General features: G+C 42.2%; 1 protein-coding gene across 1 annotated transcript in view; it reads left to right on the forward strand.

Annotated features, from left to right (window-relative positions):
- Nucleotides 1-24,595, forward strand: part of TRABD2B (TraB domain containing 2B) — a 265,264-nt gene that overhangs the window by 143,463 nt on the left and 97,206 nt on the right. Inside the window, exons 3-4 of the mRNA XM_083867587.1 lie at nucleotides 1,260-1,406; nucleotides 16,036-16,210. Of these exons, the coding sequence (XP_083723713.1) occupies nucleotides 1,260-1,406; nucleotides 16,036-16,210 (322 nt within the window). The remainder of the gene's footprint in view (nucleotides 1-1,259; nucleotides 1,407-16,035; nucleotides 16,211-24,595) is intronic.

The raw sequence follows: 24,595 nt of genomic DNA on the forward strand, positions 1-24,595 counted from the left end.
TTTTAAACTAAGAAAAACTTCCATCCTGCAAATACATATGTAAATTGCTGATTTTAAACTCTTCTTAGTTCACTCATTGAAGTGGGTTCAGTTGCTAAAATTTAAGAAGGTAAGAATTCAGGTCCCACACTGCAGCTCAGCAGGGATTACCTTACCCAGATTTTGAGATGATTGTTATTCTCTGGAAAGGATGGGGCACTGCTGTACTAAATGAGAAAAGTTCAAAAACTGGTGAAATATGAGACTGAGGGATGCAGGAGTCTTTTCATGAAAAATGACACATCACTATAATTTTTCAGAACTCTGAATTCACAGTCACCACATACCACTTTATTTTAGGAAAAGTGTGTTTGTTTATTTATATAGTTCATGACAGAAGTCTTCACTGCTGTTCTTCTGATTTATTCATTTACTTTTTATCAAGATTCCTCAGAAGGTTCTTGGAAAGCAGAATATACAAAGCCCAGACTTGCTGGTTCAATAACTGGTATATATTACTTCCACAGTCTGTCACAAATCTAAAAAAGATTTTTGGTAGTTCATGTGAAATTTAGTGATTCTTTTTTTGTTTGTTTGCTTGTGTTTTTTTGGTTTTTGTTTGGTAATTCAAGGGGAAAAAATCTAATACTTAAGGACATTAATTTATTTGTTTACCCAAAATTACGCAGTAAACAGTGCTTTTGGTTTTTTGGGGTTTTTTTTCCTGTTTGGGATGGAGATACTGAGCCAGTCTGTTGGGAGTGTTACAGATCTGCATCTCTGTTCTCACTTTGCAAATGGGTGGGTGAAGGACAAAAGACAAAAGGAGGAAGACTAATAAAGAATTTCCTAAATTTCTGTTACTACAAACATGCACAAAGTCGCAGTACAATACCAGTACAATACCTTTGACTTCAAAGTTCAGATGATTTTGGTTTTTTTCTCAAAAACTTTTCAGCTGAGTTTGGGCTTTGGATTTGAGCTAGGGCACAGGAAAGAGTCAGAGGCAATAGAAGTTTCCTCATTTAGGGGCATTTCCATTCCAGTGTCTGTCATGAAGCAAATTAACCATCACAGAGAGACCAAGAGTTCTGAGACTGTGACCTCTGAGCAATATGTATCTGTTGGGAAGTTACCATCCCTTCTTGTTGTGGGCCAGAGTAGATCAAGGGAATAGACTTCAGGTGCAGGAAAGTCTTTCAAAGTCTTTCCTTTAGTCCTTGTTGTTTTGATTCCTACTATCTTTAACTTTTTCTCTTTTCCTGCCTGTGTTTCTGCAGGTGCTGTTTGCTCTGAACCAAACCCTGCTCCAACACGAAAGCCTTCGAGCAGGGAGTTTGCAGGCCCCTTACACCACTGAGGATCTCATCAAGCACTACAACTGTGGAGACCTGAATGCTGTGATATTCAACCATGACACTTCTCAGGTGAGCAGAATTGTTCCAGATGGGCCAGAGAATTGAGGAAAATTCAACTGCTTTAATAGCAATATCCCAGTCATCACTTCATATTCTGACTCCTCTTCCCCCTCTTCCTTTTAATGCCCTGTGTTTTCTTTCCACACGTGCCTCATTTGCCTGGTGAGAGAGTGGAATTTCCCTGGATTTGCTCAGGCCCTGGGGAATCATAGAATGGTTTAGGTTCAAAAAGACCTCCAAGATCATCGAGTTAACTGCTAACCCAGCACTGCCAAGTCTGCAGCTAAACCGTGTGCCCAAGCACCACATCCACACGTCTTTTAAATACCTCCAGGGATGGTGACTCCAACACTTCTCTGGGCAGCCTTTTCCAATGCTTGACAGCCCTTTTGATGAATAAATTTTTCCTAATGTCCAATCCAAACCTCCCCTAGTGCCACTTGAAGCTGTTTCTTCTTGTCCTATTGCTTGTTACTAGGAACAAGCTATAGACTGCTTGGAAAACTTTCCTAGGGATGTTCTTGAAAAAAGGTTAGTTCTGGATGTGTGGGGCTGTTGAATGCAGAACCCTCATTAAGGGTGGAGGGGGAATCTTTGCAATGTTTGAACTTATATATGAAGAGGAAGTGGACCTTATGTAAATACTCTAAAAAGTAAATAACTTCTCAAACATGTCATAATTCAATAATTTTGTATGTGTCTCAGGCAGCCCTTCAGTCTCTGTTTATCTTAGTTATCCAGAGCTATTAAAAACTCTCAAGGGAGCAGAAATCTGTTTTCCAGACCAGTTTGATGCTTCTTGGCAAACTGAGATTACTCTTTCTCCTTTCCAGTTAATTCTATGAAAACTTGGTCTTGGGATGTCATCTCCAACATCTCCTTTTTTTGATCAATATTCCCAGATTCCTGTCTCAGGTGCAGTGACACACTTGGGGCTGTGTAAATTTGACAGCCACAGTATTGTGTGTGTCTTGACAGTGAAAGCATTAAATCATGATAGCAGTCTACCATTAGCAAATGCAAATCAAGGAGAGCTGTGTGACTTCCAGAGAGAGCTGAGACCAGGTAAGCTCAGTCTGTGGATTGGGGCAGAGGTCTCTCAGATGTCTTTTTCTTGCCATCACTATCTTGGGTTGCCCAGGGCTCTGTGGGTCATTTGTTTCTCAGCAGAACAGCTGGGCAAGCAACTGGAGCTCCAACATGAGATAAAACCCTTTTGGTGTCCCAGTTAACTCACTCCTAGAAAATGAAACATTGTTCTAGAATGACTGAGCAGGACATACCGGGGTTGTTACCGTGGCAGTGCTGAAACACAAGAGTGTGTGGTACCAAAGCTGCCAGAGCTGTTCATTCTGGTCAGCCTTGCACTGAAAAGTAACTGGAGAAAGGGAGAAAGCAGCTTGGGTAGGAATGCATCCTTCAAGATGGGGAATATGAGTTGGAAATAGTAGAGAGCTCATGACTTTAGAGCATCCTGGAGAAGTCAGTGATTGTAACTATTCCTGAAATATTAAGGCACAGCACACATGATAAACAAGAAATAAACAAGCAGGATGTAGTAGAATGTTTGCCATGGATGCTATGAAAGGACTGCTAGTACTCAAACCCATGAAGACAGTCATGGTGTCTAAATGCCCTGTGTCACCTTTTAATCTCCACCAGTGTAATTTCTCCTAACAAGTAAAGCCTTTGTCTCTAAGATAAGTTGTGGTCATTCATAGCAGTTCCATGGACTCACAGAGACCTCTGATTTACTGACGCATTGTCCTATAACAGACCTGTGAGTTAGACATGAGAGGAACCGTTTGCTGCAAAAACTTCTTTATTCCTGCAATAATTTGCAGGAATTGGATCAAGTGTGAGTTTCAAAACAGTGTTAAAGACAGAAGAAAGAAGCCAACAACCAGTCAGAGTTCAAGCACTGGTGTTAGTCATGGTCCCAAAGTGCACGCAGTTGATGGAGATTATAACGCTTACAGCCCATGGAAAATTAAAATCCCTCCATGTATACTGGTCCCTGCAGAACTCTAAATATTGTGCAGTACTGTTGGGTAAAGAGTTTTTTGTTTGGTAGTGTTTTTATAAACCAGCTCTATACCATTTATTTTAACTGCAAGCAGAACAAAATAGAAAATTAAAATGTAAAATAAACTCCCTATTCAAGCCAGGTTTTGCCAGTTGGGGTCATTCCAAAGTTTGTTCTGTGTGGTTTTTTTGTAAGGATGAAAGACTCTGTCTGTCATGGAGAGTTTTTGCCATTTGGTTACCAAATTAGATTAGGCTGGCTCAGATATTACACATGAAAGGTCCCCCATGGGATCTCTCTGGAGACATTAAATGTAGGCACAGGGGTTTTTCATGTGCTGAGTCTACTGCAGTTCAGGGCAGGTACCCATGCCAGTCTTGGGAGACAAGAGTGCCACAGGGATTTTAGAATCATGGATATCTTCCATGATATCCAGCTGCTGGCCCAGCTCCTTAGAGGCCTGATAAGAGTTGAAGCCGATACTGTTAACATAACTTTGAAATACCACATGGAAAAGAACAAAAGGTCAGGAATGGAGTTTTAAGAATCAACACCTATGTTAATGCTGGAGGCCAGGGAATTCAGCTCCATCCAGTGCAGCTCAGGAGAACTGCAAAAGGATGGGACTCTCACACTTTGAGGACTAATTTCGGGTGCTGTTTAAGCTTATTCATGCCTGCTTGTCCCTTGAAGGTTGTCAGGAGCTGCAGAATAAAGGTAACCTGACCATCAGTTGGCTCAGTTCAGAGCTGATGGTTGAGGTGGCTGTAATGGACTGGGAAGGAAGTGGCAAAGTTCAAGGTTGCTGTGGGACAGTAGCAGGGAGAGGGAGAGTATTTATATAGTGCAGTAACTTGATAAATGCCTCCAGTGTGACTCTTTAGAGATGAAGCAGCTTCAGTAGCTGCCTGCAAGATGCTGAGCTGTCTTTAGAGCAAAAATCATCTTTAGATGCAGAAAGGACCAGAAGAAACACCAGCACTGTTGACCTGACGTGTTACAGATCAGTTCCTTGAGCCTCTTCGGCCCCCCCAAGGGAGTTTGGGAAGTGTGCGGTTTCCTGCAGCATTTGGGAGGAGAAGGCAGAGTCCTTCTTGGGACCAAGACTGTGCCAAAGGGGTGCACAGACAGGATGGTGCTGGGAGGAAAGGTGCAAGGAAAGGTACTTCCTAGTCCAAAGCAGGTTTTAGGTCAGAGAACAGCTCCTTTGTCATCCCTGGCTGGGGACGGCACCCCAGGGAGATGCAGCTTGGCCAGGGTGCCCAGAATGAAGGGGTGTGAGCAAGGCCCCATGTCCCTGACTCCTTCCTTTCCCAGAGCCATCAACCCTGATGAGAGTGGAGGAGTAAACAAATCCTTCTCAGTTTCAGTGGGTTTTTAAAATTTTATTTTAATTAAGAACAGTGAAAGAGGAAACACCTCTGCTTTCCTGTGGTTATATTACGCTCATCATTCCTCTCCCTCTCCATTTTTTTAAACTTTGTTTGCAAGCAGCATTTTTCCAAATGTAGAAATCCTTATTTAAACTTAGTAAAATTTTAAGGGGGTCAGTTTAATAAGTTAGACTATGACCCAAAAGTGCAGTAGGAAACACCTCTCTTTTTTCAATAGCCTTCTTCAAACACTTGTTTCTCTTATTACTTTTGCAATCAAGAGGTTTATGTTGAGGCTTCTGGGCAGAGAGTCAAAATGATACCGAAGACAAAGCATTCTAAACTAAAGATAGGATGGGTATACTTTCTCCAGACTATTCTTCCCTTCAAAGAAGTCAGTTTCTTTCTCTGCTTTTGTAAATATTCCCTAAAAGCAAAAAAATAGATAGATTAGATCAGTAGTTTTAACTTCTCTATTCTATCTGAAGCTCTCACTAGGGAATTGAGGTCAGTGTGTCCAGACGTATTAAAATGCAAAAAATCTGTTAGTTCAAATTTAGAAAATTATCTTTAGATCATACTTTTTTTTACCTGAGACAGCTGAGAAATTGCCAAATGACCCGAAGCCTCCATGAAACCACCAAGCTTTTTGGATACCTTACTTGAATAGTGCCATCCATATCTCAAGTCACCTCTGTAGTTCAAAATGCCATGGGTGGATTTAGATAGTGGATGTTGCCTTCTGAAAAGCATAATGATGATCTAGATAACGTGACATTAGAGATTGATAAACTAAGTTCGTGTCAGTATCAGCCTCTCTAAACTAAAGAAGAAAATGTTTAGTGCTTCACTTCACAAGGCACTTGCTGTTTATAAATCACTGGGTTGTGTTACGTACCCCTTTAAAAATGTTATCATCCTTCACTGAAACCTGTCCTTTAAGATTTAAGGGTCCTGATAATTCTAATTACATCATTAACTTGCCCCGTTGTCATTTTGGATAAAATACAACTGGATTTCTGGCTCACTTCTCAAATCAATGAGAACTATCTGTGGAATGCTTCAGCTTCAGTAACTGCAGAAACACACAGCTGAGACCATTAGGTAGAGTGTTGAATGACAAGCAGACCTAATTTGTCCAAGGAATGGAGTTTTATCTAGGGCAGAGGAAGATAAATCCATGAACTGAAGGCACAGCCATTGTAACGCAACGCTCTGGAAGCATCTTATCGTTCTCAGCCATAACAAAGTGCAGGGGAACTGGCACAGCCTCCTGTTCTTCCAGGGAAAATGATTGTGGGCTTTCCAGAAAAGCGAGTGCAAGGCTGTCTTTGGCACCAGGGGAGCCACCCCACGAGTTTCCCATTGTGGGTCCAGGCAGAGGAGTGTTTGTCAGGAGGGCACTGAGGGCAGTCAGGACACCAGCCTGGTGCTTGGTGACAGCAGTGCTCAGTGCTGCCTGTGCCCACAGCCAACAGAGCCTGTCCCCCACCTTCTCCTCTCTGCAGATGCTGCTGCAGAGGGGCTGCCTCCCCATGGCTCAGGAGAGCTCCTGCTCTGTTGTGGTGGGATCAGAGTTTCTTTCCCCTTGCACCTGAGTTACAGCTCCATGTTTTGATACACTGTGAGCATTTGGAAGTGAACGAAAAAACAGAAGTGTAGCCAAAATTTGCAGAGTCTAATTTTCATATTATGTCAGAACAGGATTCCAGATTGGAGCAATATTGTATTTTGGCTTATGTGTTTCAGAAAATTGGTTGCAGATCCAGATTGAGAGTGAAGTCTACTTGTTGATTACAGTGCTGGGGAAAACATTGCAGAGATTGTTTTTTTATTAATAATCTGGAACATGCCTAAATAATTTTCATGCTACAGGTTTTGAAAATAGATTGTTGTTGCTTGAAAATTTTCATTACATATTTGCATTTGGAGTTGTTTTACCTTGGAAGTCCTTTCCCTCCTCTTTCCTCTGAAGAAAGCAATGTGAGAGAAGAGAGAGCCATGGAAAAATTGGAACAAGACATTTAAAAGCTAGGATTTTTTTTTCAGACTGCTCCATTAATAGAAAAAGAATATATTCATCTACAGAAGAGGGCTGATTTACATTAAAACATTTAGGGATTGTTTACCATCTGTATTTATTAGTACGGGAATAGACTATAAATGAGTATGAAAGTGATTGGTAAAAAATTTTTGGAGTTGAACGTGCTGCTTTCTGTGCAGTGCTGTATGTTTGCTGTAAAGCATTTACTTTCCCTTCTTTTTAAAGTGCTGGTTTATGAAGTGTTTCTTGGAAATACTTGTTAAAGAGAAAGGAAAAAGGCTTGTTAGTATTTTAAATAGTATCTTGTTGGCTGAATGTAAAAAGTGCTTTTTCTTTCTTCTTGTTTTATCTAGAAGATATATTTGCTCCTCATTATGACTGTGAGGAGGAGGAAAGTGGGACAAGGGGGAAACTTGGTTGGTTCGGAAGGACTTGGCAGGATTAGTGTTAAACATTATTGAAAAGACTGTGTTCTTGGGTACTCCTGGAAATAACATTTCCGGATCTGACACTGTTGGTGTGCATTACCAAATGGTGAATGCCATAGATCTGGTGTCTCCAATGTAAACTGGTTCAGCTCTCTGATGGTGACTTCAGACCTAGATCTTCTGTCCTCTGAGAGAGCTGATGCTGATAAACCCAAAGGCTTCTAGAGTTCCAGCAGCTCGGATGGAAAGAAATCCATTTCAAGGGTGACTTAATCTGAATCATTCCTTATTTTTCTCCTCGCTGGTCCTTGCTCCATTTCTAAAGGCTTTCTTGGAGATGTTCTCCATCTTTTCATCTGGTACTAGACCTCTCAAGTAACTCCACCTTAAAGAAAGCTAAAATCAGTTCAAAAGCAATCATCCAGTTTGTTTCAGATGCCAGCGTAACTGGAAAGCTGGTTTGGACTGGGAGAACCCTGGACTTATTTCTAGGACCAAACAGGAAGGCAAAGTCAGCTCTGCAATGCACTCCCTTGAGGGTCAGCTCTGGAGGTCTCATGTCCAGCCCAGCTGCTGTTGTGTTATGAACCAGATTTCAGCTCCTTGTTAAGTTATGTGATATTGTGAAAGTTATATATTTTGGATCAGACTCGCCTCAGGTTGAAATAATATTACGAATTTCACATACACATTCGGGCTTTCCCTAGAATCTCACTAAACAGGGATGGAAAGAAACTCATTGAAGAACCCTGAACAATACATATCCAAGACAACCAAACCTGAGTTTATACCCACTACTAACCAGCTGTTCTCCCACTGTGTAACAGAAGACAAAATGAAAAATACCTTTGGAAAAAGAATTGCAGTTCTTTAATAAGCCAACCCCAAACCCAAACCTTCTGGCCCCAGTTTTTTCACTTTATTGCCCTGCTTTGCCCTTTGATCAGTATCTTTACTTGGGTGTCATGGCAATATAATAGGTGATGGTTTTAGTGTCAGAACAGAAAAAAATATTCTTTGTCAAAGAAATGAAAGCTATTTTCCCTATTTGGAAGAGAAATAGAAAAACTTGAACTTTTCCATATGTTTGCAAGCTCGTGAAAGCTGGCCTCAAAAAAAATCCCAATGTTAAAAGGGTTTTAAATGTGGCAGGAGTATCATTATGTTGTTAAGATTTACTCTCCCCTCCAAAACCTTTATTTGCATACATTGTAGGCTTGTCATCCTTAGTCAATTAATGAGCAGGTCCCTGTAATCTGGTCCTAAATATACTCCACATAGTTGGGTGAAGTTTGCAGAAAGGGGGCCGGGATCATTGTTCTGACTGTGTTTTGTTAAGACTTCTTTAATCAAAACATTCATTCAGATAGAGAGGCCGGCTGCATATTTTGGCATCGCGACCAAGGGGAGCAGGGATGGGGTTGGGGTGGGGAGGGAGGCCATGGAAGAGGGGTTGATGTTGCTTGCTTCTTCTTTCCCTTTTTTTTCCCCAAGTGCTAGGAAAGCGACTATTTAACTGGTGTGAAAAAACAAATAGAAAACATACATGGAGGTCATGACTTCTCAGGGATTTGTTGAAAGTATTTTTTAACGGGGATAGAAGTATCACCCCCCAAGCTGTGAGTGTGTGAGATGCACAGCCCATCCGTGTGGCCTTTCTGCCTTTAAAAACAAACAAACAAACAAACAAACAAACAAACAAACAAACATGTTTTCTTTTGGCCCAAATGGACAGAGAAGATAGAACTAGGCAGGACACACAGCTGTGGTTTGGCCAGGTGCCACCTGGAAGAACAGCCCTGGATGGGTTTGGTGCTCCCAGGGCGGGTGTTCATGCAGGTGCAGCGGGGGCTGAAACTGCAGATAAAGGAGTGCCCAAGGGCTGCAGCCCACCCTGCCTGCAGGCAGCTTTACAGGCCAGCAATGACTCCTACAGCTTTTGTGTCACCTGCGGAGATGGTTTTTAAATGTATTGCTCACTGTCCATAGAGACTTCACTGGCATTCAGCCTGCTCTTCCCCACCACATCTTCTCCTATTTGTGATTTTGCTGCATTTACAAGTTTAGATGCTCCAGTGGCCCCTAAATCTGAGGTAGCCAGTTTGAAACTCAAAGACCTGTGTTTTCACACCCAAGTTGCCGTGGCATGCTGAGGGGTATCCCACTCAGTCAGAGCGGCCAGTTACAGAAATCTCACAAATGTGAACTGTGATGTAACTGCAACATCTATGGACCATGAGCACTGATGGGAGATGGGCAGGGATTAGCTCATGGCCAGAAGTAGCTCCCCAGAGTTGGTCCCAGGAAATGTTCTTGCTTGTGTTCTTCACTTCCCTTCAAGCAAAAAGTATTTTTGCCTTTTTGCCCCCTCCTACTCTGGCAAAGGGAAAGGAATGATGGAACTGAACTTTGCTCCAAAGATGAAAGACTCCTTTTACAGTCCACTCAGACTTCTAATATATTACTTTACATTCTGGTGCTTAAAAGAAAGCCACAATGGGTTAATCACATGCTCAAACTGCAGACTGCTCCTTCCTGGTTTCCCTTTTCCATAACAAGCTGGAAGCTTATCTTCTTGGCAGCTGCCAACTTTGTGCTTTGGGTTAAATCAGTTTAACCCGACACTCCCTCCTTGGCCATTGCTGAGCTCCCTCATCATGGGCTCTTGGGAGTGCTGGAGGAAAACCATTAGAGTTGGCAGCATCTTTTCTTTTGTGGCAGCCACGTCCTCCTCATGGAGATACTTGTTCTCACAGCCCATTCAATTTGCACTATTTCAATCCTTCCTATCAGAGGCTGCAGTAAGAGGATATTGCTATCCCAGATGCCAGAAGGGTCCATAAATCAGAGGTGAACAGGTGTCTTCCAAGTCCAGAGCAGTATATTTTGCAGCCCTGCAGTAAAAGCCACAATGCCTTGTCAAGGCTGGTTAACAGGAGGGTGTCCTCCCTTCATAAAGGAATGATAACTAGAGCTCATATGTCAGCCTGTGACCCAAGAAGGGCTGGTGTGAATTTAGGGCCATTCGGTTTGCTGGAGGAGGCAGCAGGTTTTGGGATGCTGTTCTGGCTCCCTGGCAGCCCCCATAAGCTGCCTGTCAGCTCTTGAGATCCTTATCTTGCATAGTGCTGTCAACTGTATAAAGGTTCCTGACCTGCATGGTGCAAGGAAAATCCTTCAAAGTGGGATCCCTTACTTGTCTTCTGGCCTCTGCCCACGTAAAGCTCATAAACCAGAAGACTAATAAAGAGAACCCAATCTTTATCTTGTTTTAAAAAAATTAATGTGGTTGTCGTGATCTGGGAACAGCTCCCTGCTCACAAGTGGAGATAAGGATTACGAGTGTGGAGGTGGAGCCTTCTTGTCAGGGAGGGGATGGATGGGGTTTGTAGTGAGGTGCTGGACTGGAACTGTAGAAGTTGATGGCCAGCTCTCAACTGCCATTGACCCTGGGTGTGCTGCCTTCTGTTTTCTCTATTTAGCCTGTGAACCCTCTGGGCAGAGAAGGAGAAATAAGGAACTAAGGCACTTGTGTTATTAAGAGATTCCCCTGCAACTGTCGGTGATGATGCTGTGCATGCAGCAGTGTGGAGTCTGGATATTTCTCAGGAGATGAGGCTGGAAGTCCTTGAGTCATCTGCTGATTGGGACAATGGGAGAGAGGAGTCTCAAAAGCCAAGAGGATTGACCAAGATACAGGAAGACAAGAGCTGGAGAGGTTTTAGGATCACTGTGTATTTCATGGCAGGGGCTGGCTTCCCATTTCCCTATCTCAGCTTCCTCTTCTCCACCTGCAAGTAGAATTATGATTGAAAATCACCTCTGCCCACAAGCAGGTGAAGAAAGGCACACAGCTCTTTATTCCAGTGTTGGTAATGTTGGTTTTTGATTGACATAATATTGCAATTTGAATGCACATTCCAGAAATACACTCTCACCACTGGAACAGAACGAGGCTAAACAGGGTTATCAGAGGATTGGGAAATGTAGTGCATAGGAGTAGGAACGATAACACTGTTACTTCACATATGATAGTGATTTGATACTGGGCTGAGTCTAGAGCAGTTCCACTGGAGCCAATAAATCTAAAGTAGGAAAAAAATTGTAATCAAAGATGATGGTGCTTATCTGTGTCCAAAAAAATTATTTGCAGATAGATATTCACAACTCTGGCATTGTGCCTCTGCCCAGAATATTTGTCAAAATAGTAAAAAATAGTAAATAAAAAAAATGTACTTTTAATGTAGTCCTGTGTCCATGAATTTTCAGCTGAACTTTGGCAGTAAGCCCTAAATGTGATAAAAGACTCTGCACCAATATATTTTGGTTTTCTCTTCTTTTTTTTCCCTTTTCTTTCTCTCTGTCTCTACAAAGCTGAAAGCATAGCATAGATCTTGAGTTATGGCTGATGCATTTTTCTAAGCTAAAGTATCTTGTTAGCTCTTATGCTAATGATTGCAGCAGAATCCAAGCCTCTGTGGAAATTTATGGGAAGAGAGGTTACTGCTGAGCATCATGTTGGACTTTGGATCTTCCTTTGGATCCCTCCAGAGCTAGACTGAGCCAGTGCCTTGTATGTAACATCAAGGTAGAAAGTCTTACTGTCCCCGTTTTACAGATGGACTTTTGAGAGGCAGGAGGAATAAAGCCAAATGCTTCAAAGACACTTAGTGGAGGTTAAGTGCTGAGTTTCCTTTGAAGGTTTAAACCCAAATGACATGCTTGTGATCATGTAAGAGATTTGTATCACCCATGGGAGCAGAACCATTTTTTCAGGGTAGTGTCATAACTACTCCACAATCCTTCCTCTTTCTTCTCCCTAAAGCTCCCACTGACTTCAAAGGTGAAGAATTATGGCCGGCATCCCACAGCACTGTGAGCTCAGACGTCTGTACAGAGCTTTATCCACACATATATTCCATCAGGGATACTGACTCAAGTAAAACTACACAGACCGTGGGGAGGGGAAGAAATTTTTGCAAGGCTGGGATTTTTTTTTTATTCTTCTAGTCTCTTTCTTTAACCTCAAAAGTTTAACTGAGAAAGGCAGGGTGTCCCTAATGAGTGAGTTTGGGATCTATCTGTACTGTCCATAGGAGAGCTGTAACCTAAAGGAAATAGGAAAAGAAAAAAGGAGTATTACTTTATTAAGTAAAACAAAATATCCTTTATTTTGGACACCTCAATGAGATACATGATTGAGTTTCCACTAGAACTATATATAAATATGAGTTGGTTAGGTTCTCAGAAAACTGCACAGCTTGCAGAGACTGGATGTAAAGAATCCATTTATCTCTTGTCATGTGTATCCACGAGAAATGACCACACTCCTGCTGATATGTTTTTCTGCAAACCCACCTGTTACTCTCCTAGGTGAACAGCAAAATTAGAAGTTTGGATTTTTCAACATCATCCACTCCATTGTACATTTAAATACTGGTACCAATATTCAGCTATTACTAGATCAGTTCTTCACCCAGGGGCACATCAAATGTCTCATCCATTCACTCTCAGCTCAAAAAAACCAGATTTGTATCATTAAAATGTTTAAATTAATTTTTTCACAGAATGAAAACAAAGGTAGAAGAGGGAAAGTGCATCTTTTTGGTGCATATTTAGGCCATCCTTTTAAAACAACAGATCTTCTCTTTTCCAAAAAAAAACAAACCCAAACTTTAATTCTGGGTCCAGTTAAGTTTCCTAATTGCATGTGACTGTTTCTTGACTTCCTGATCCCTGTCTGGTTTAAGGGTTTCCTAAATCAACAGGAGCAGCTGTCTCCCTGAAGCCAGGCATGGTGTGTGTCACTGACTGTGGAAAGGACCTGGATACAGGGAGGAGCAGAGGTGATTAATGGGACAAGTGTCACAGCTCAGAGTATGGTTGCACTACTGTGTAGGGGCAAACTTACTGCAGTCATTTATCTTCTGTCCTCTGCCACACACACGCTGAAACACACGTGCAGATTTTATTTTTGCCAGGCATCAGAAATGCAGGAATGCATACGGTGCAGCAGGACCTGTACCTGATGCTGTGTTTGTCTAGGTGATGCCTTCCTTTGTCTTGTTCCTTGGGCAAGCAGAGGAAAGATTTACAAAACCCAGTCCTTGGTTTTAAGTTTATCTCTCTGCCATTGGCAAACGTTTTCCCACAGAAGAGAAGGAAAGAAAGAAAAAGGGGGGGTGGGGGGGGAGGCAAGTAAATGGCTCTGTTTTGTGTACTGTATTTTAGGGTAGATAAAGAGAAGGAACAAACTATAGGTTAAATGTGGACGCAGGATTGCAAGTGATGGAGTTGCACAAGGAGGTGAAAGGTACTTCCCTTCTTGGCAAAGACCTTATACAACATCTGGTTTTTGGCTATCTAGACCTCCAGCACCAGTGGGATGCACAAAGCTGCTTGGTCCCCCAGCATTGCTAGTCCTGCTCTGTGTTGGAGCAGGTTCAGCTCTCAGGCAAGGTTGTACCTTGCTTGCCCCAAAGCATCTCAAGTGATTCAAAAACAGGTCCCAGCCTTCACTTCCCTTCAGCCAGAAGCTGGGAAGAGACTTTTCTTATGTGGGTGTTGAGCCTTCAGATTCTTGTAGAAAATGTCACCTTCCACTTCAGTGCCTAAAGGCTTCCTGACTCCTGCCTGAATAAAGAGGAGATGCAAAGGTTTGTAATCTCTCCATGGCCCAACTGGTTTGCAGTTTTGCATTACAGAGGTTACTGCAAGTGTAAAATGGCTACTCATTCCTCAGAATTTATTCCTACAATATAAATCTCTCTCTGTCTTTCACCAAGAATGAAAGCCACTATGTCCTTTGCTGCTGTAGTCAGCAGCATTTTATCTCTCTGACACCATCAGTCTTCTCCTCCATCCCTTTGAGACAAACACGAATTCTTGCCAGACATGGAGGCAACTTCCTTGGGTTTTCACAGGAAACTGGTGTCTCCAATAGGTCTGACTTAATGGGACTTATTACTTGTTGAGTGCTGGCTCAGGGCTAAACTGAGAACCAGGTGCAAAGTACTTGCATGCTCTGAGGAGTTCACAAGTTCTGCTGGTGATGCCAAGCCATGCTGGAAAGCCTGGAGGAAGGAATGACTCAGGGTAATGTGACTGAACCCTTAAAGAAGGACATGCTGTGAGGAGCACGGTGATTTGGCAAAGCAGGTTGAGAAGCAAAGCAGGTTGGAAAATCAAAGGTCCAGCTGCCTGTGAGACCCAAGAGGCTGGGGCAGAGTCCCTTACATGGAGTGTTATCTCCATCCCCTTGGGATCCCCTGGTTCAGCAGATGTGATCCCCTTTTCTGTCTCACTCAACTGGGAACAGCCTTTAGTGTGAATCCAGAGTGAGAGGTAGACTCATCCTGCATAATGCATGGTGAGAAATCTCTGCTGCTTGGTGCCTCACATATATTAGGAGTGATGCAGATGGGGCTGCAATGAAAAAGCTTTAAGGAGAGTCAATGGGAAGGTGGAAATCAGTTTTTCTCCCTAAGACTTGCTGAAAACTTCTGGAGAAGCATCATGAGTGAAGAGGGTGGGAAGAGACAAAAATTGTTGGGATAAAACCGTGTGACCAAGTGGAACGGGAAGAGGTGGGCTGAAAAACAAAAACTAAAGGCAAGTTTTAGAAAATGAGTATAGGAAATTTGTATAGCTGAAACCCAGAGATTTCTAATTATTTCTAATTAACCCAAGTAGCAGAGTCACTGTACCAAGTGTTTCAGCACAGCAAGTGAGGGATGTTCCCCTCATGGGCTGTGCATACAATGTCATTACCACCAACTCAGATTAACACTGGAAATCCTGGCAGCTTTACATGTACCTAGGGACTCAGAAATCTGAATCTGGGGTTTGCAGCTTAAGCTGCTTTCCAGTGGTGAGGCACAGAAAATCACCAGAATGTGCTTGGGTCTTGTTAGCAGTCATCAAACACTGTCCCCTTACAGCTCTTCTCTCTGCAGGGCACGTGGGCTCCCAAACCCTTGTGGTAGACCTGGAACCTTAACTGTGTCACAAAAAGTCCTAATAATCAAAGACTTTTGGTTTATCTGTCCATTACAGCTTGGATCTTAGCTCATTCCTGGGTCTGCTGCCCTGACCAAAGTCCTTAGGGTTCAGCCTTTCTGCTATGTCTGTGAACATCTCTCCTCACAAAAGCAGGAACTGAAAGAGCAGTTCTTGTGGAAATCTCTTCCTCAGACATATCAGGAATGTTCCAGGCATTTATGTGTTGCAGTGCATGGTCTTCTCTGGTGAGACCTAATAGCATGTAAGGATAAGGGAATTTACCCTGTGTGCATCTTCCTGTGTCTGCATTTGCTATCCTTTCCTCTTTTTTAACTGTTAGGTTTAAAAAGGCACATATACAAGCCTTACAGTCCTTACTTAGTTCATGGTGACCTCAGCTGAGAACAGATCATAGAAATCTGGTATTAAACAGCCAATGATTTTTTTTGAACAAGCAGAGAATAAAGGTCCAAGTAACTCACCCAAATGTAACACCTGAAACTACATTTTGACAAAGGGACAGAGAAAAATAAAAATTAACTCAAGTTTCCTTTAGTACAATACTAGTTTCACTTTTTTAAAGAAAGCATATCCATTGGGATTTTTTTAAGAGTTCCTAACAACCTCCCATGCTCTGATCTTCTAGTGGTTTTTTTGTGTGCTAGTGGTGCTCAGGTGGCTTAAAGAAGGCTGGGTTAAAACATACAGTGTTTTGTGGCTTCCTTAACCAATGCCACCTGGGCTATGGCCTCTCTCTCTGTTTCAGGTCCCAAACTTCATCAACACAACACTCCCACCCCATGAGCAGGTGACAGCTCAGGAAATAGACAGCTACTTCAGACAGGAGCTCATCTACAAGAGGAATGAGAGGATGGGGAGAAGAGTGATGTCACTTTTAAGAGAGAACAGAGACAAGAGCTTCTTCTTTGCCTTTGGAGCAGGTATGGCATGATTTTTTCTGTTTTACTTCGTTACTCTGGAAGTAAAGTGTTTGGGATGCTTCAGGTCTCTGGGCCTGTGGGAAGTTTTCTTACAAGGCTTCCCTTTGAAGCAGAAAGACTTTTGTTTGTCAATACCCACTTCTAAAATGGAGTGGGTTGTTGTAGGAGGTGGATCTAGATGCAGCCAGGCTGCACACAGGCTGCACTCACTTTATTTTCCATCTGGCTGTATAAATGGGAAGCTGTAAGCACTTTTCACATTGTCATGTTTGCTCCCTTCCCAGACCTGTGGGCTGCTTGGCCACGGGTGCAGAAAATGGTTCAGGTGCCTTTGAAGTTGCAAGCCCAGGTGCTGATAGCAGTGAGGGCAGAACACAAACCGTTTGTGGCACAGGCACATGTGTGTGGCTCCAGGTGCTGGCCCGGAGTTTCAAACCTCCTGAGGTTGCTGCAGTTAGGCCTTCTCAATGGGTGACTGAGCTGCTTTGGTGGTGTGTCTGTACAGACTGGATGGTTTGGGGCTTTGCACAAGTGCATGAGCTCTGTGTGTAGCTAAATACCAGCATTTTAAACCGTTAGGTAAAAACCCAAAGTGTCCCTGTTCCTTTTGAAATGCTCTCCCTGAAGTCTGCAGAACAAAGATGTCTGCAGTACTTCTGTGAGCCTGCAACAGTACGTGCTACTGTCCTTTCTCTCCCTTTTTTTATTTCTTTTCCCTTTTCAGTGGAATTCACATTTCTGTGTGATAAGAGTATAAATAATAACTGTTCAGGCCCCAGCTCAGCAGAATCCTGAGCACCAGCTTAAATGTCTCTTTGAGCTCCCTTAACTTCAAGGCAGCCTGAGATTGCTGTGTTGAGAACCAATCTGCTCCTCCTGCTCCCTCTCCTTGGCAATTTCTCATCTTTGACAGAGCTTTGCTTCTCATCCCATGGCTCTCACTATGAACTTTGGCAACAATTCACCTTTCGCTACTCACTTCAGTGGGAATTTTGATTAAAGACTGTGGGTTCTAGCAGAGACACGTGCATTTTGATGTATTTATTTTTTGAGTGTATCCGGACTAAATTTTCCCAAGCTTACTTAATCTCAGGCTTGGCTGATATTTCTGGCCAAGGAGTTTTGCTTAATGTTTTTACAGTAGGAAAATATATCATGATGGCTCATAATTGGACAGGCATTCATAAAAAGCATTCATAAAAACCAGCCTCTCTAACCCAAGGAGTGAGGTTTATTGGAGATTATCAAACATGATGGCTTAGATAACAGTTTCCAGTGGTGGAAATCCTTTAACCAGTACATAAATGGAGCTGAGAGGATAAACTGGGCATCACTACCCACTTGTCATGCTCTACACATTTTTCCAGGGCATCAGCTACAGACCATGGACTAGGTGGGTCATGGATCCAACCCACTGCAACTGTTTGTTTGTGCTAATAACAGAACTGAAATTAAGCCAATGGATGCTAATTCCAGGTTACATTATTTAGAAAGGCACTTTTAACTTCTGGGAGGTTTGACCTTTCTTTCCCTGTCCCCATCAGAGAGCACCTACCTGAAACTCCCAGGGAGCATCCCTTGGGAAATCTGGCTCATAAAGAGCAAGTCTCATTTTGTCTTTTAGGCCCATTTCTGGTGATGTTGAAAAGTGCCTTTGTTGCTGGGCAGTTTTGTTTCCCCAGCACTGAGCGTGGCAGGACAGAACAGACACACTCAGCCGGGTTTATTGAAAACTGGGATGTGGGAGATGCCGAGGAAAGCTTTTTGTTTTGGGTTCTTTGTTCCAGCATCCCTTTGGCTTTTTTTCACCAAATTGGGCCATCCCTGCAGGCTATCCCTACTTTAATTACAATTAATTCCTGCTTTCTTCTCTGGGGTGATTTTTTTCTTCATGCAGTGAACACTAAGAAAATTATTAATTTTTTTCAGTGCCAAAACTTTTATGTGACCAAAGTGCAGGGAAGTTCATTTCCTCTTTTGATTCAAGTGCAGTTTTTTTTCCTGATGGATTTTTGTTTCCTCTTTTCTCCCATGCACTGAATTAGAGGAGTGGGTTTTCCTGATAAATCTTTTATTTTTCATCTTTGTATCTAGTTCGTTACTTTTGAGGAGTGTCTTTGGTATGTGCTTGGGTCATGAATTCAAATCGTTTTATGAAAATTTGAGAGTTTGGTTTTACCTTTTATAAAAGTAAAGGATGTTTTTGATGAAAGTTGAGGCTTTCACATATTCCCATGAATTCTGAAGTGCAACATTTTAGGAATGCATTTTCTGTTAGGATAGGCATGATGGAGTCTGTGGGAGTTTATTTGCTCCCAGAACCGTGCAATTTAAGATTCTACATCTCTAAAGCTAACATGATGAAGGGGAAATAATTTGAAAAAAATATTCTGGACAATGTGTTTCAGAAGATCTTGCCCTTAATGCCAAGTGTGATCTCTGCATTAGTCCCTTAATTCTGAGGATATTGGAAATAATGAATGAATAGTAATTAAATTATATATGTGTATTATGAATTGTTTTCCAAATTTCATAATCTCCATCATAGTTTCTGGGAAAGGAAGAATCGGATAAATCTGTGTTGCCAAGGAAAATTAGGAAAATAAGTATTTTCCTAAGTAAGAAAATAAGCCTGTTATGAGAAAAGCACCTTGGAAACACTTCAACAAATGCAGTTTTACAGACCAGGGCTGCTCTAGGAGGGAGCCTCAAGCCCTGCAGGATGATTCATATGGGCTCAGAGGTATCCTGTTACTCCCAGGTATAACTGGAGCCAAGGGGCTGGGAAATAGGATCTCTCCCCGAAAACAGCCCTCCCAAGGCAGAGCCCTGCCTTTTCCTCTGGTGGCCTCCCTGCAGGGAGCTGTACCTTGTAGATGCTGCTGTAGTGAAGTTTTACCTGGCTTTTGCACAGCTGCATTCAGCAACTGAGGTCCTGTTGCTCTCCTGGGGCATCATCCTCAGCTTATTTTAAGATTCCAGTGCCGTGGATGGGTAGTTCTGTAGCATCTAATAATGAATTAGTATAATGAGCTTGACTAAGGCAGAAGGCACCACACAGGTGTCTTTGCAAATTGCAGTCAGGTTTGGTTCAGTGTATCCTCTCCATGACTGTAGAACTAGAAAAAACTCACAAAAAATCCCAAACGAATCCAGTGAGTGGCTTCAAGTGAAAAACAAGATGATGTGGTCAGAAGTCCCTCCTGGGCTGGAACACGGCAGAGTGTAAAGCCCTGTCCCCATAACAAAAAATGCTCTTTACCATCAGAAAAAAAACATAGCTTACCCACGTGGAGGGAGGTATGGCAACCCTTGTGACAAGATCTAAATAATCTTCCCGTAGGGACAGATTCCACACCCTGGTCCCAGCAGATCTGGAGGTCAGGTCACGACTGGAAACACCCGCTCAGCTCTCAGGTGGGAGATGTGGCCATTGAACTGATTGGAATACAGCAGGCAAATTAATTTAGTAGAGCAACTCTGCATTTTTATGGGCTGGTTATTACCTATTTCATACATAGATATCCTCGTTTCTTCATCCTGCCCTCCTGTTAAAAAGAAGGGTGATCAAAATCTTTAATCTGATAAGTTTTTTTGCTTTTGTGGAAAACAGAATTTTTGCGTTTTCTTCTAGAAAAACAAGTCCATTTTTGTAGATGTGAATCGAAGTCCCAGGTGCTTGGGTGTCATTGCTCTCCTGTAAACTGGGATTCCCACTAAAAGTTTCTCTATGTGTCACTTAGAGCTGTGCTGCAAAGATCTTGTGGTGCATCACAGGAGAGCTGGTTCTGAGTCTGGCCTGCAACAGCACGAGGCTGTGAAACATCCAACAGACAAATCCAGGGGACAAAGGAGTGGTCAGGGAACAGGCATTTGAATATCCAAGCATGCTGAGATTAAACAGTTTTTCAGAAAGTGAAGCAAAGTTTTTTATGCTGTTGAAAGATGGAGGGTTTTGTTCCAGTCAAAAGTAGTAAAACAAAACAAAAAAATTACACAATTCTAAAAGGAACCTTTCAGTTTTCTGTCATTCTTAAAAATAAAAAATAGACTATTCAATAGCTTTCCTCCTTTTCTCTCTTCCATGACTTTACTTACTATTTAAATCCACTGGAGTAATTCAGACTTTTAATTTATTCCTTTATAAAACACGTAGAAGTGAAAATAGCCATTTATTCTTTCTACTTTTATTTCTTTCTCTTCTCCAAGAAAAATATAGGCTCTGGGTAGAAGAGACCCAGCTCTGTACCCAGTTCTGTAGACTTTGTTCCACTCCTGCCAGTGTTTACTGTGTTAAGACTTAATGTGAAAATGTCACCATACCTGCAGTAACAGTAACTGTACCCTAGGACTGAAACAGCAGTTATTGTTTGTGCAGCTAAATGATATTTTTCATTTAATGGGCAGGGTAACTTCTTTCTTCGAATGAATAAAGGTAGCTAAATAAGAGAGAGTACTTCCAAGTAAAATTTAGGCATTTGCTTGAGTTTTGTGTTTTGAAAATCATGATGGTTTACTTGGAATTATTGATCTGTAGTAACAGTGAAGTGCCTTAGACATCATTTATACAGACAATTTATAAAGATCCATTTACAGTCAAGAAAGAGACACACAGCCAGGAGCACACAGGCTGTTAAAAAGAGTTAATATTTTGGCAGCTAAGACCATACACATGAAGTCAATGTTTAAGAAAAAAACCACCCTGGTTTATTTCATTTTTATGGGCAAATAATTTTCAAGTAACACTTATGATAACAGATGGATAAATTTATGTCTGCAGTTAATTTGAACGATAATTTCCTTAGGATGTTTTACTTGCATTTTTTTCTTTCTTTCTTTTATGAGAGCTGTCAGTTTTGTAGCTGAGAGCTGGATTTACTGCTTTAGAAATTCAGATGCTGCTCCAGTTCACAATGTTTATTAGCAGCCAAATCAGTAGGCTTTAAGGCAGTGGGGTTTGTTTCTTAAAATAATAAATATATCATGGGGAATATTCTTTTACTGAGACAGAGTTGAAATGCAAGTGCCATTCATTGCATCTCCCACGGCAAGAGAGGAACCAAATTGTCTCTGGATCACAGTTCTGGAGTGGAGGAAGCACATGTTAAACCATCCCACCAGCTCCCACAGCATCTGAGAGGTCAGAGAGGACACAGCAGTTGTCTGTGGTGTGGTGGAAGGCAGATTGCCCACAGCAGAGATCTGTTGGTGTGAAAGTCAGAGCACTCTTGCTCATCTGCAGGCTTGGGGGGCTGAGTTTAGGTACATATTTGTTGATGGATTTGGTTTAAATTTCTGAGATGTTCTGCAAGAAAATAAATACGGGCTCTCCTGTAAATGTCTGTGTGGTGCCATGAAAGCAGGAGAATCCATCCCAGAGTAGCAACAGCAGAATAAATTTTGAACATTTCCATGCTCAGAGCAGGTGAATTCCCTGTCCATCTTTCAGCATTCTCTCAATCATCACTGGACAGGCAGCAGCATCAGGAATGATTCTGATCATCATAAATTAGACTCTTAGCAGCAATCCTTGAATAGTTTGGGTTGAAAGAAACCTTTAAAGGTCATCTAATCCAAGCTCTCAAACAGCAGTTACTTGCTACCAAAGTAAATGTTCTCTGGTGGTTCTTTATAATGAGGCCCAGAAGTGGGTTGCACTCTGTTTTCAATAGGGAAAGAAGGAATTGTGCAACTTTTTCATAGGATAGGGCTGGTATAAGAGCACAACAAGAATATAAAATCTCCTCCTTGTAGTCCTCAGCTCCCTCTCTTTCCCTTTTGTCCTCTCTGCAGAGGATTCCCAAGGGAATTTCAACACACATCATTTTAGATACTTGCTGTACCGAAAACAGAAGCAGGCTCACTCTTCACCCTCTGCAATGAGCAGGAGTTACAGACATCTCCAAGGTGACTCAAGTCTGCAATGGTCTGGATCACCACTGAGATGTTTTTATTTTTCTCTGAAAACGAAAGCATGCCTAAGGAGATATCCAGATGATGTAGCTTGAACATGCTTCATCAACAGAGCTGACCACAACTGTGCTGGAACAATTATGGATGTTGAATTTTGGGGGAAGGGGCCAGAGGAGAGATGGCAGTGGGATTTTGTTGGAGAACTGTATTTCTACTCAGTAGTTTGGAAAAGGAAAAGAAGTGGTGGATGCTATGAGCAGCTGAAACTCAACTAATTAAAATCCTGAGAGCCTTTGTGAAAGCCATTAGCACCTGCCATGGGATCTGGCACTGGGGTTCACATGAGTTACTTGGAAGTGTTTTTTCACGAGGGAAGTGCCTTGAGGCCACTGTCCAACTGCACACTGAGGGATGGGGATTTACAGATGTTGAATATGCAAATAGCTGCTTTGCTCTCCCAAGTGAGGCAGCATTGAGTGCAAATCAGGCACCAACACCACTGTTGAGGCGCTGGGAACCAACTCATTGGAAGTCTGGTCCTCTCTCCACCAGGATTGTGGAGCTCTTTACGATTTTCACTTTTCATCTCAGATCCTGTGTGGAACACAAAAGGTAAAAAAGGAGGGGGAAAAATAGGAAAAAAGAAAGCACTTGCAGGCTGGAATATAAAGAGACTTTATCCCCCAGGTCAGGCGTCCTGATCCAATGCTGATTAGTGGTGCTACTGACATCACCAGCACAGTTCATCAACGGGGTTGTCTCAGTGGAGCAAGAAGTTGGCGACCAGGAGATTGAACTTGGCCAGCCTACAAAAGAGAAGAAAAGGGTGAATTAACAGTTTGCAGATGCTAGAATTCCCTCTGCTCGTGTTTATTTGGGCATCCAGATGCTTGTAGTGAGGTCAGCCTGTTTTTGTGTATGGACTTCTTTTACTATTAGTCTTTAAGGCAAAGTATCACTTTGCTTTTAGAAATAGACTTGCATGCTAATTTTGACCAAAACCATGCAACTGATTCATTTAAAAGTCTTCATTAAACAGTCAATGCCTGATTCTCTTTTCAGACACTCTGTTGTAAATCAGGAGATACTCCACTGGGGAAATGCTTGTTCCAAGTGCAAATCCAGCCTGCAGCCTTTAAAAAATATAAAAAAATTCAAGGCAACTTTTTAAATGTACATTGATTTTGTATAATACAGGGGTTTTGAAGTCCCTGAATATTTGCTTTTCACCTGAAGCTTAAATCGGCAAAGAGCACCTCAGTTAGGGAGGCCAAAATAAACCTGCCTGCACCACCCTTTTGTGAAAAGAGGACTTCTGTTCTGAAGGCTGATTCCCATAATTCTGATTTGAGAAATTCCTGTTGTATAACAAGATATTAATTGTAGAAACACAGCATACCCTATGCAATGGTGAGAGCTGTCTTGAGGCCTCTGTTACCTGTACCAACCACGAAAGGCAAGACATGTAGCAGGTAAAAGAAAAGATTCCAGTATTTGAGGTTGCAATTTGTTTTTTCCCCTGGTATGTCATCACCTGAACTGTTGGGGTAAGCTGGACAAGCCCTGGACTCTGTTTGGTGGAGAATTCATTGTCCTCAACAGGGAGTCCTGCCTGGCTGCTGCCCACCTTTGCTTTCATTGTTGCTCCACTGAAAGTGTGTGCAACCCCAAATCCAGGTCTGTGTTTGCCAGTTGCAGATATTCAAACAAATGCTGGAAGCAACTGAAATGGGCCTTGCAAACTGCAGTGTGTACATTCTCCATCTCTGGTGAAATTTTGCCCATGATGAATGGGGAAAGTTGCCTTTATGCTGTAGGATTTGGATTTAAAGCAGCAGATAAATTAATGTCAACTCCTCTGGGTCCCTGACATTTTCATATCATATTTATTACTATGCCTGTGCCAAGTTCTGCTGTAAAAGTCTAATTCTGCCTCTCTGTTCTCAAAGGGAAGAAAACCTTATTGGCCCCTCCTGCCTTATAATATGGGGATTTTGGCTATGTCCTTACTGTATTTCTCTTCAACATCTGAGATGTAAAAATGTAGACATAATTTGGGAAATTTTCTCTTCAGAACTGAAGAAGCATGAGAGGCTTAAGCACTCTGCTGAACAGAAATGGGCTTAAGCATGGGATGAAGTACTTTTTCACCCACACACACACGCAAAAGCTTGCTGTGGATCCACAGGCCACCCTGTAAGCTCTCAGGAGACCAGGCAGAACTCCCATATAACTCTAAATTTCATAATGGGAGTGTTGAAATCAATATATGGATGCCAGACAATTCATCACTTCCCATCCCAAAACTCAGCTGAAAATTCCCATCCAGCTCTAACAGTGCTGTTGGGAAGATTTTAAAAGAGCAGTGAGGTGAACCCACAGACTGGCAACCTTCCTCTAACACTGAGGTTTCTGTGGGATGCTCCTGTCAAAGGCAAGCAGATTGCAAAGGATCCAAGGATCTTGTCCCAG

The sequence above is a fragment of the Zosterops lateralis genome (genome assembly GCF_965231275.1).
Source record: "Zosterops lateralis genome assembly, chromosome: 9".
In the NCBI taxonomy this organism is placed as follows: domain Eukaryota; kingdom Metazoa; phylum Chordata; class Aves; order Passeriformes; family Zosteropidae; genus Zosterops; species Zosterops lateralis.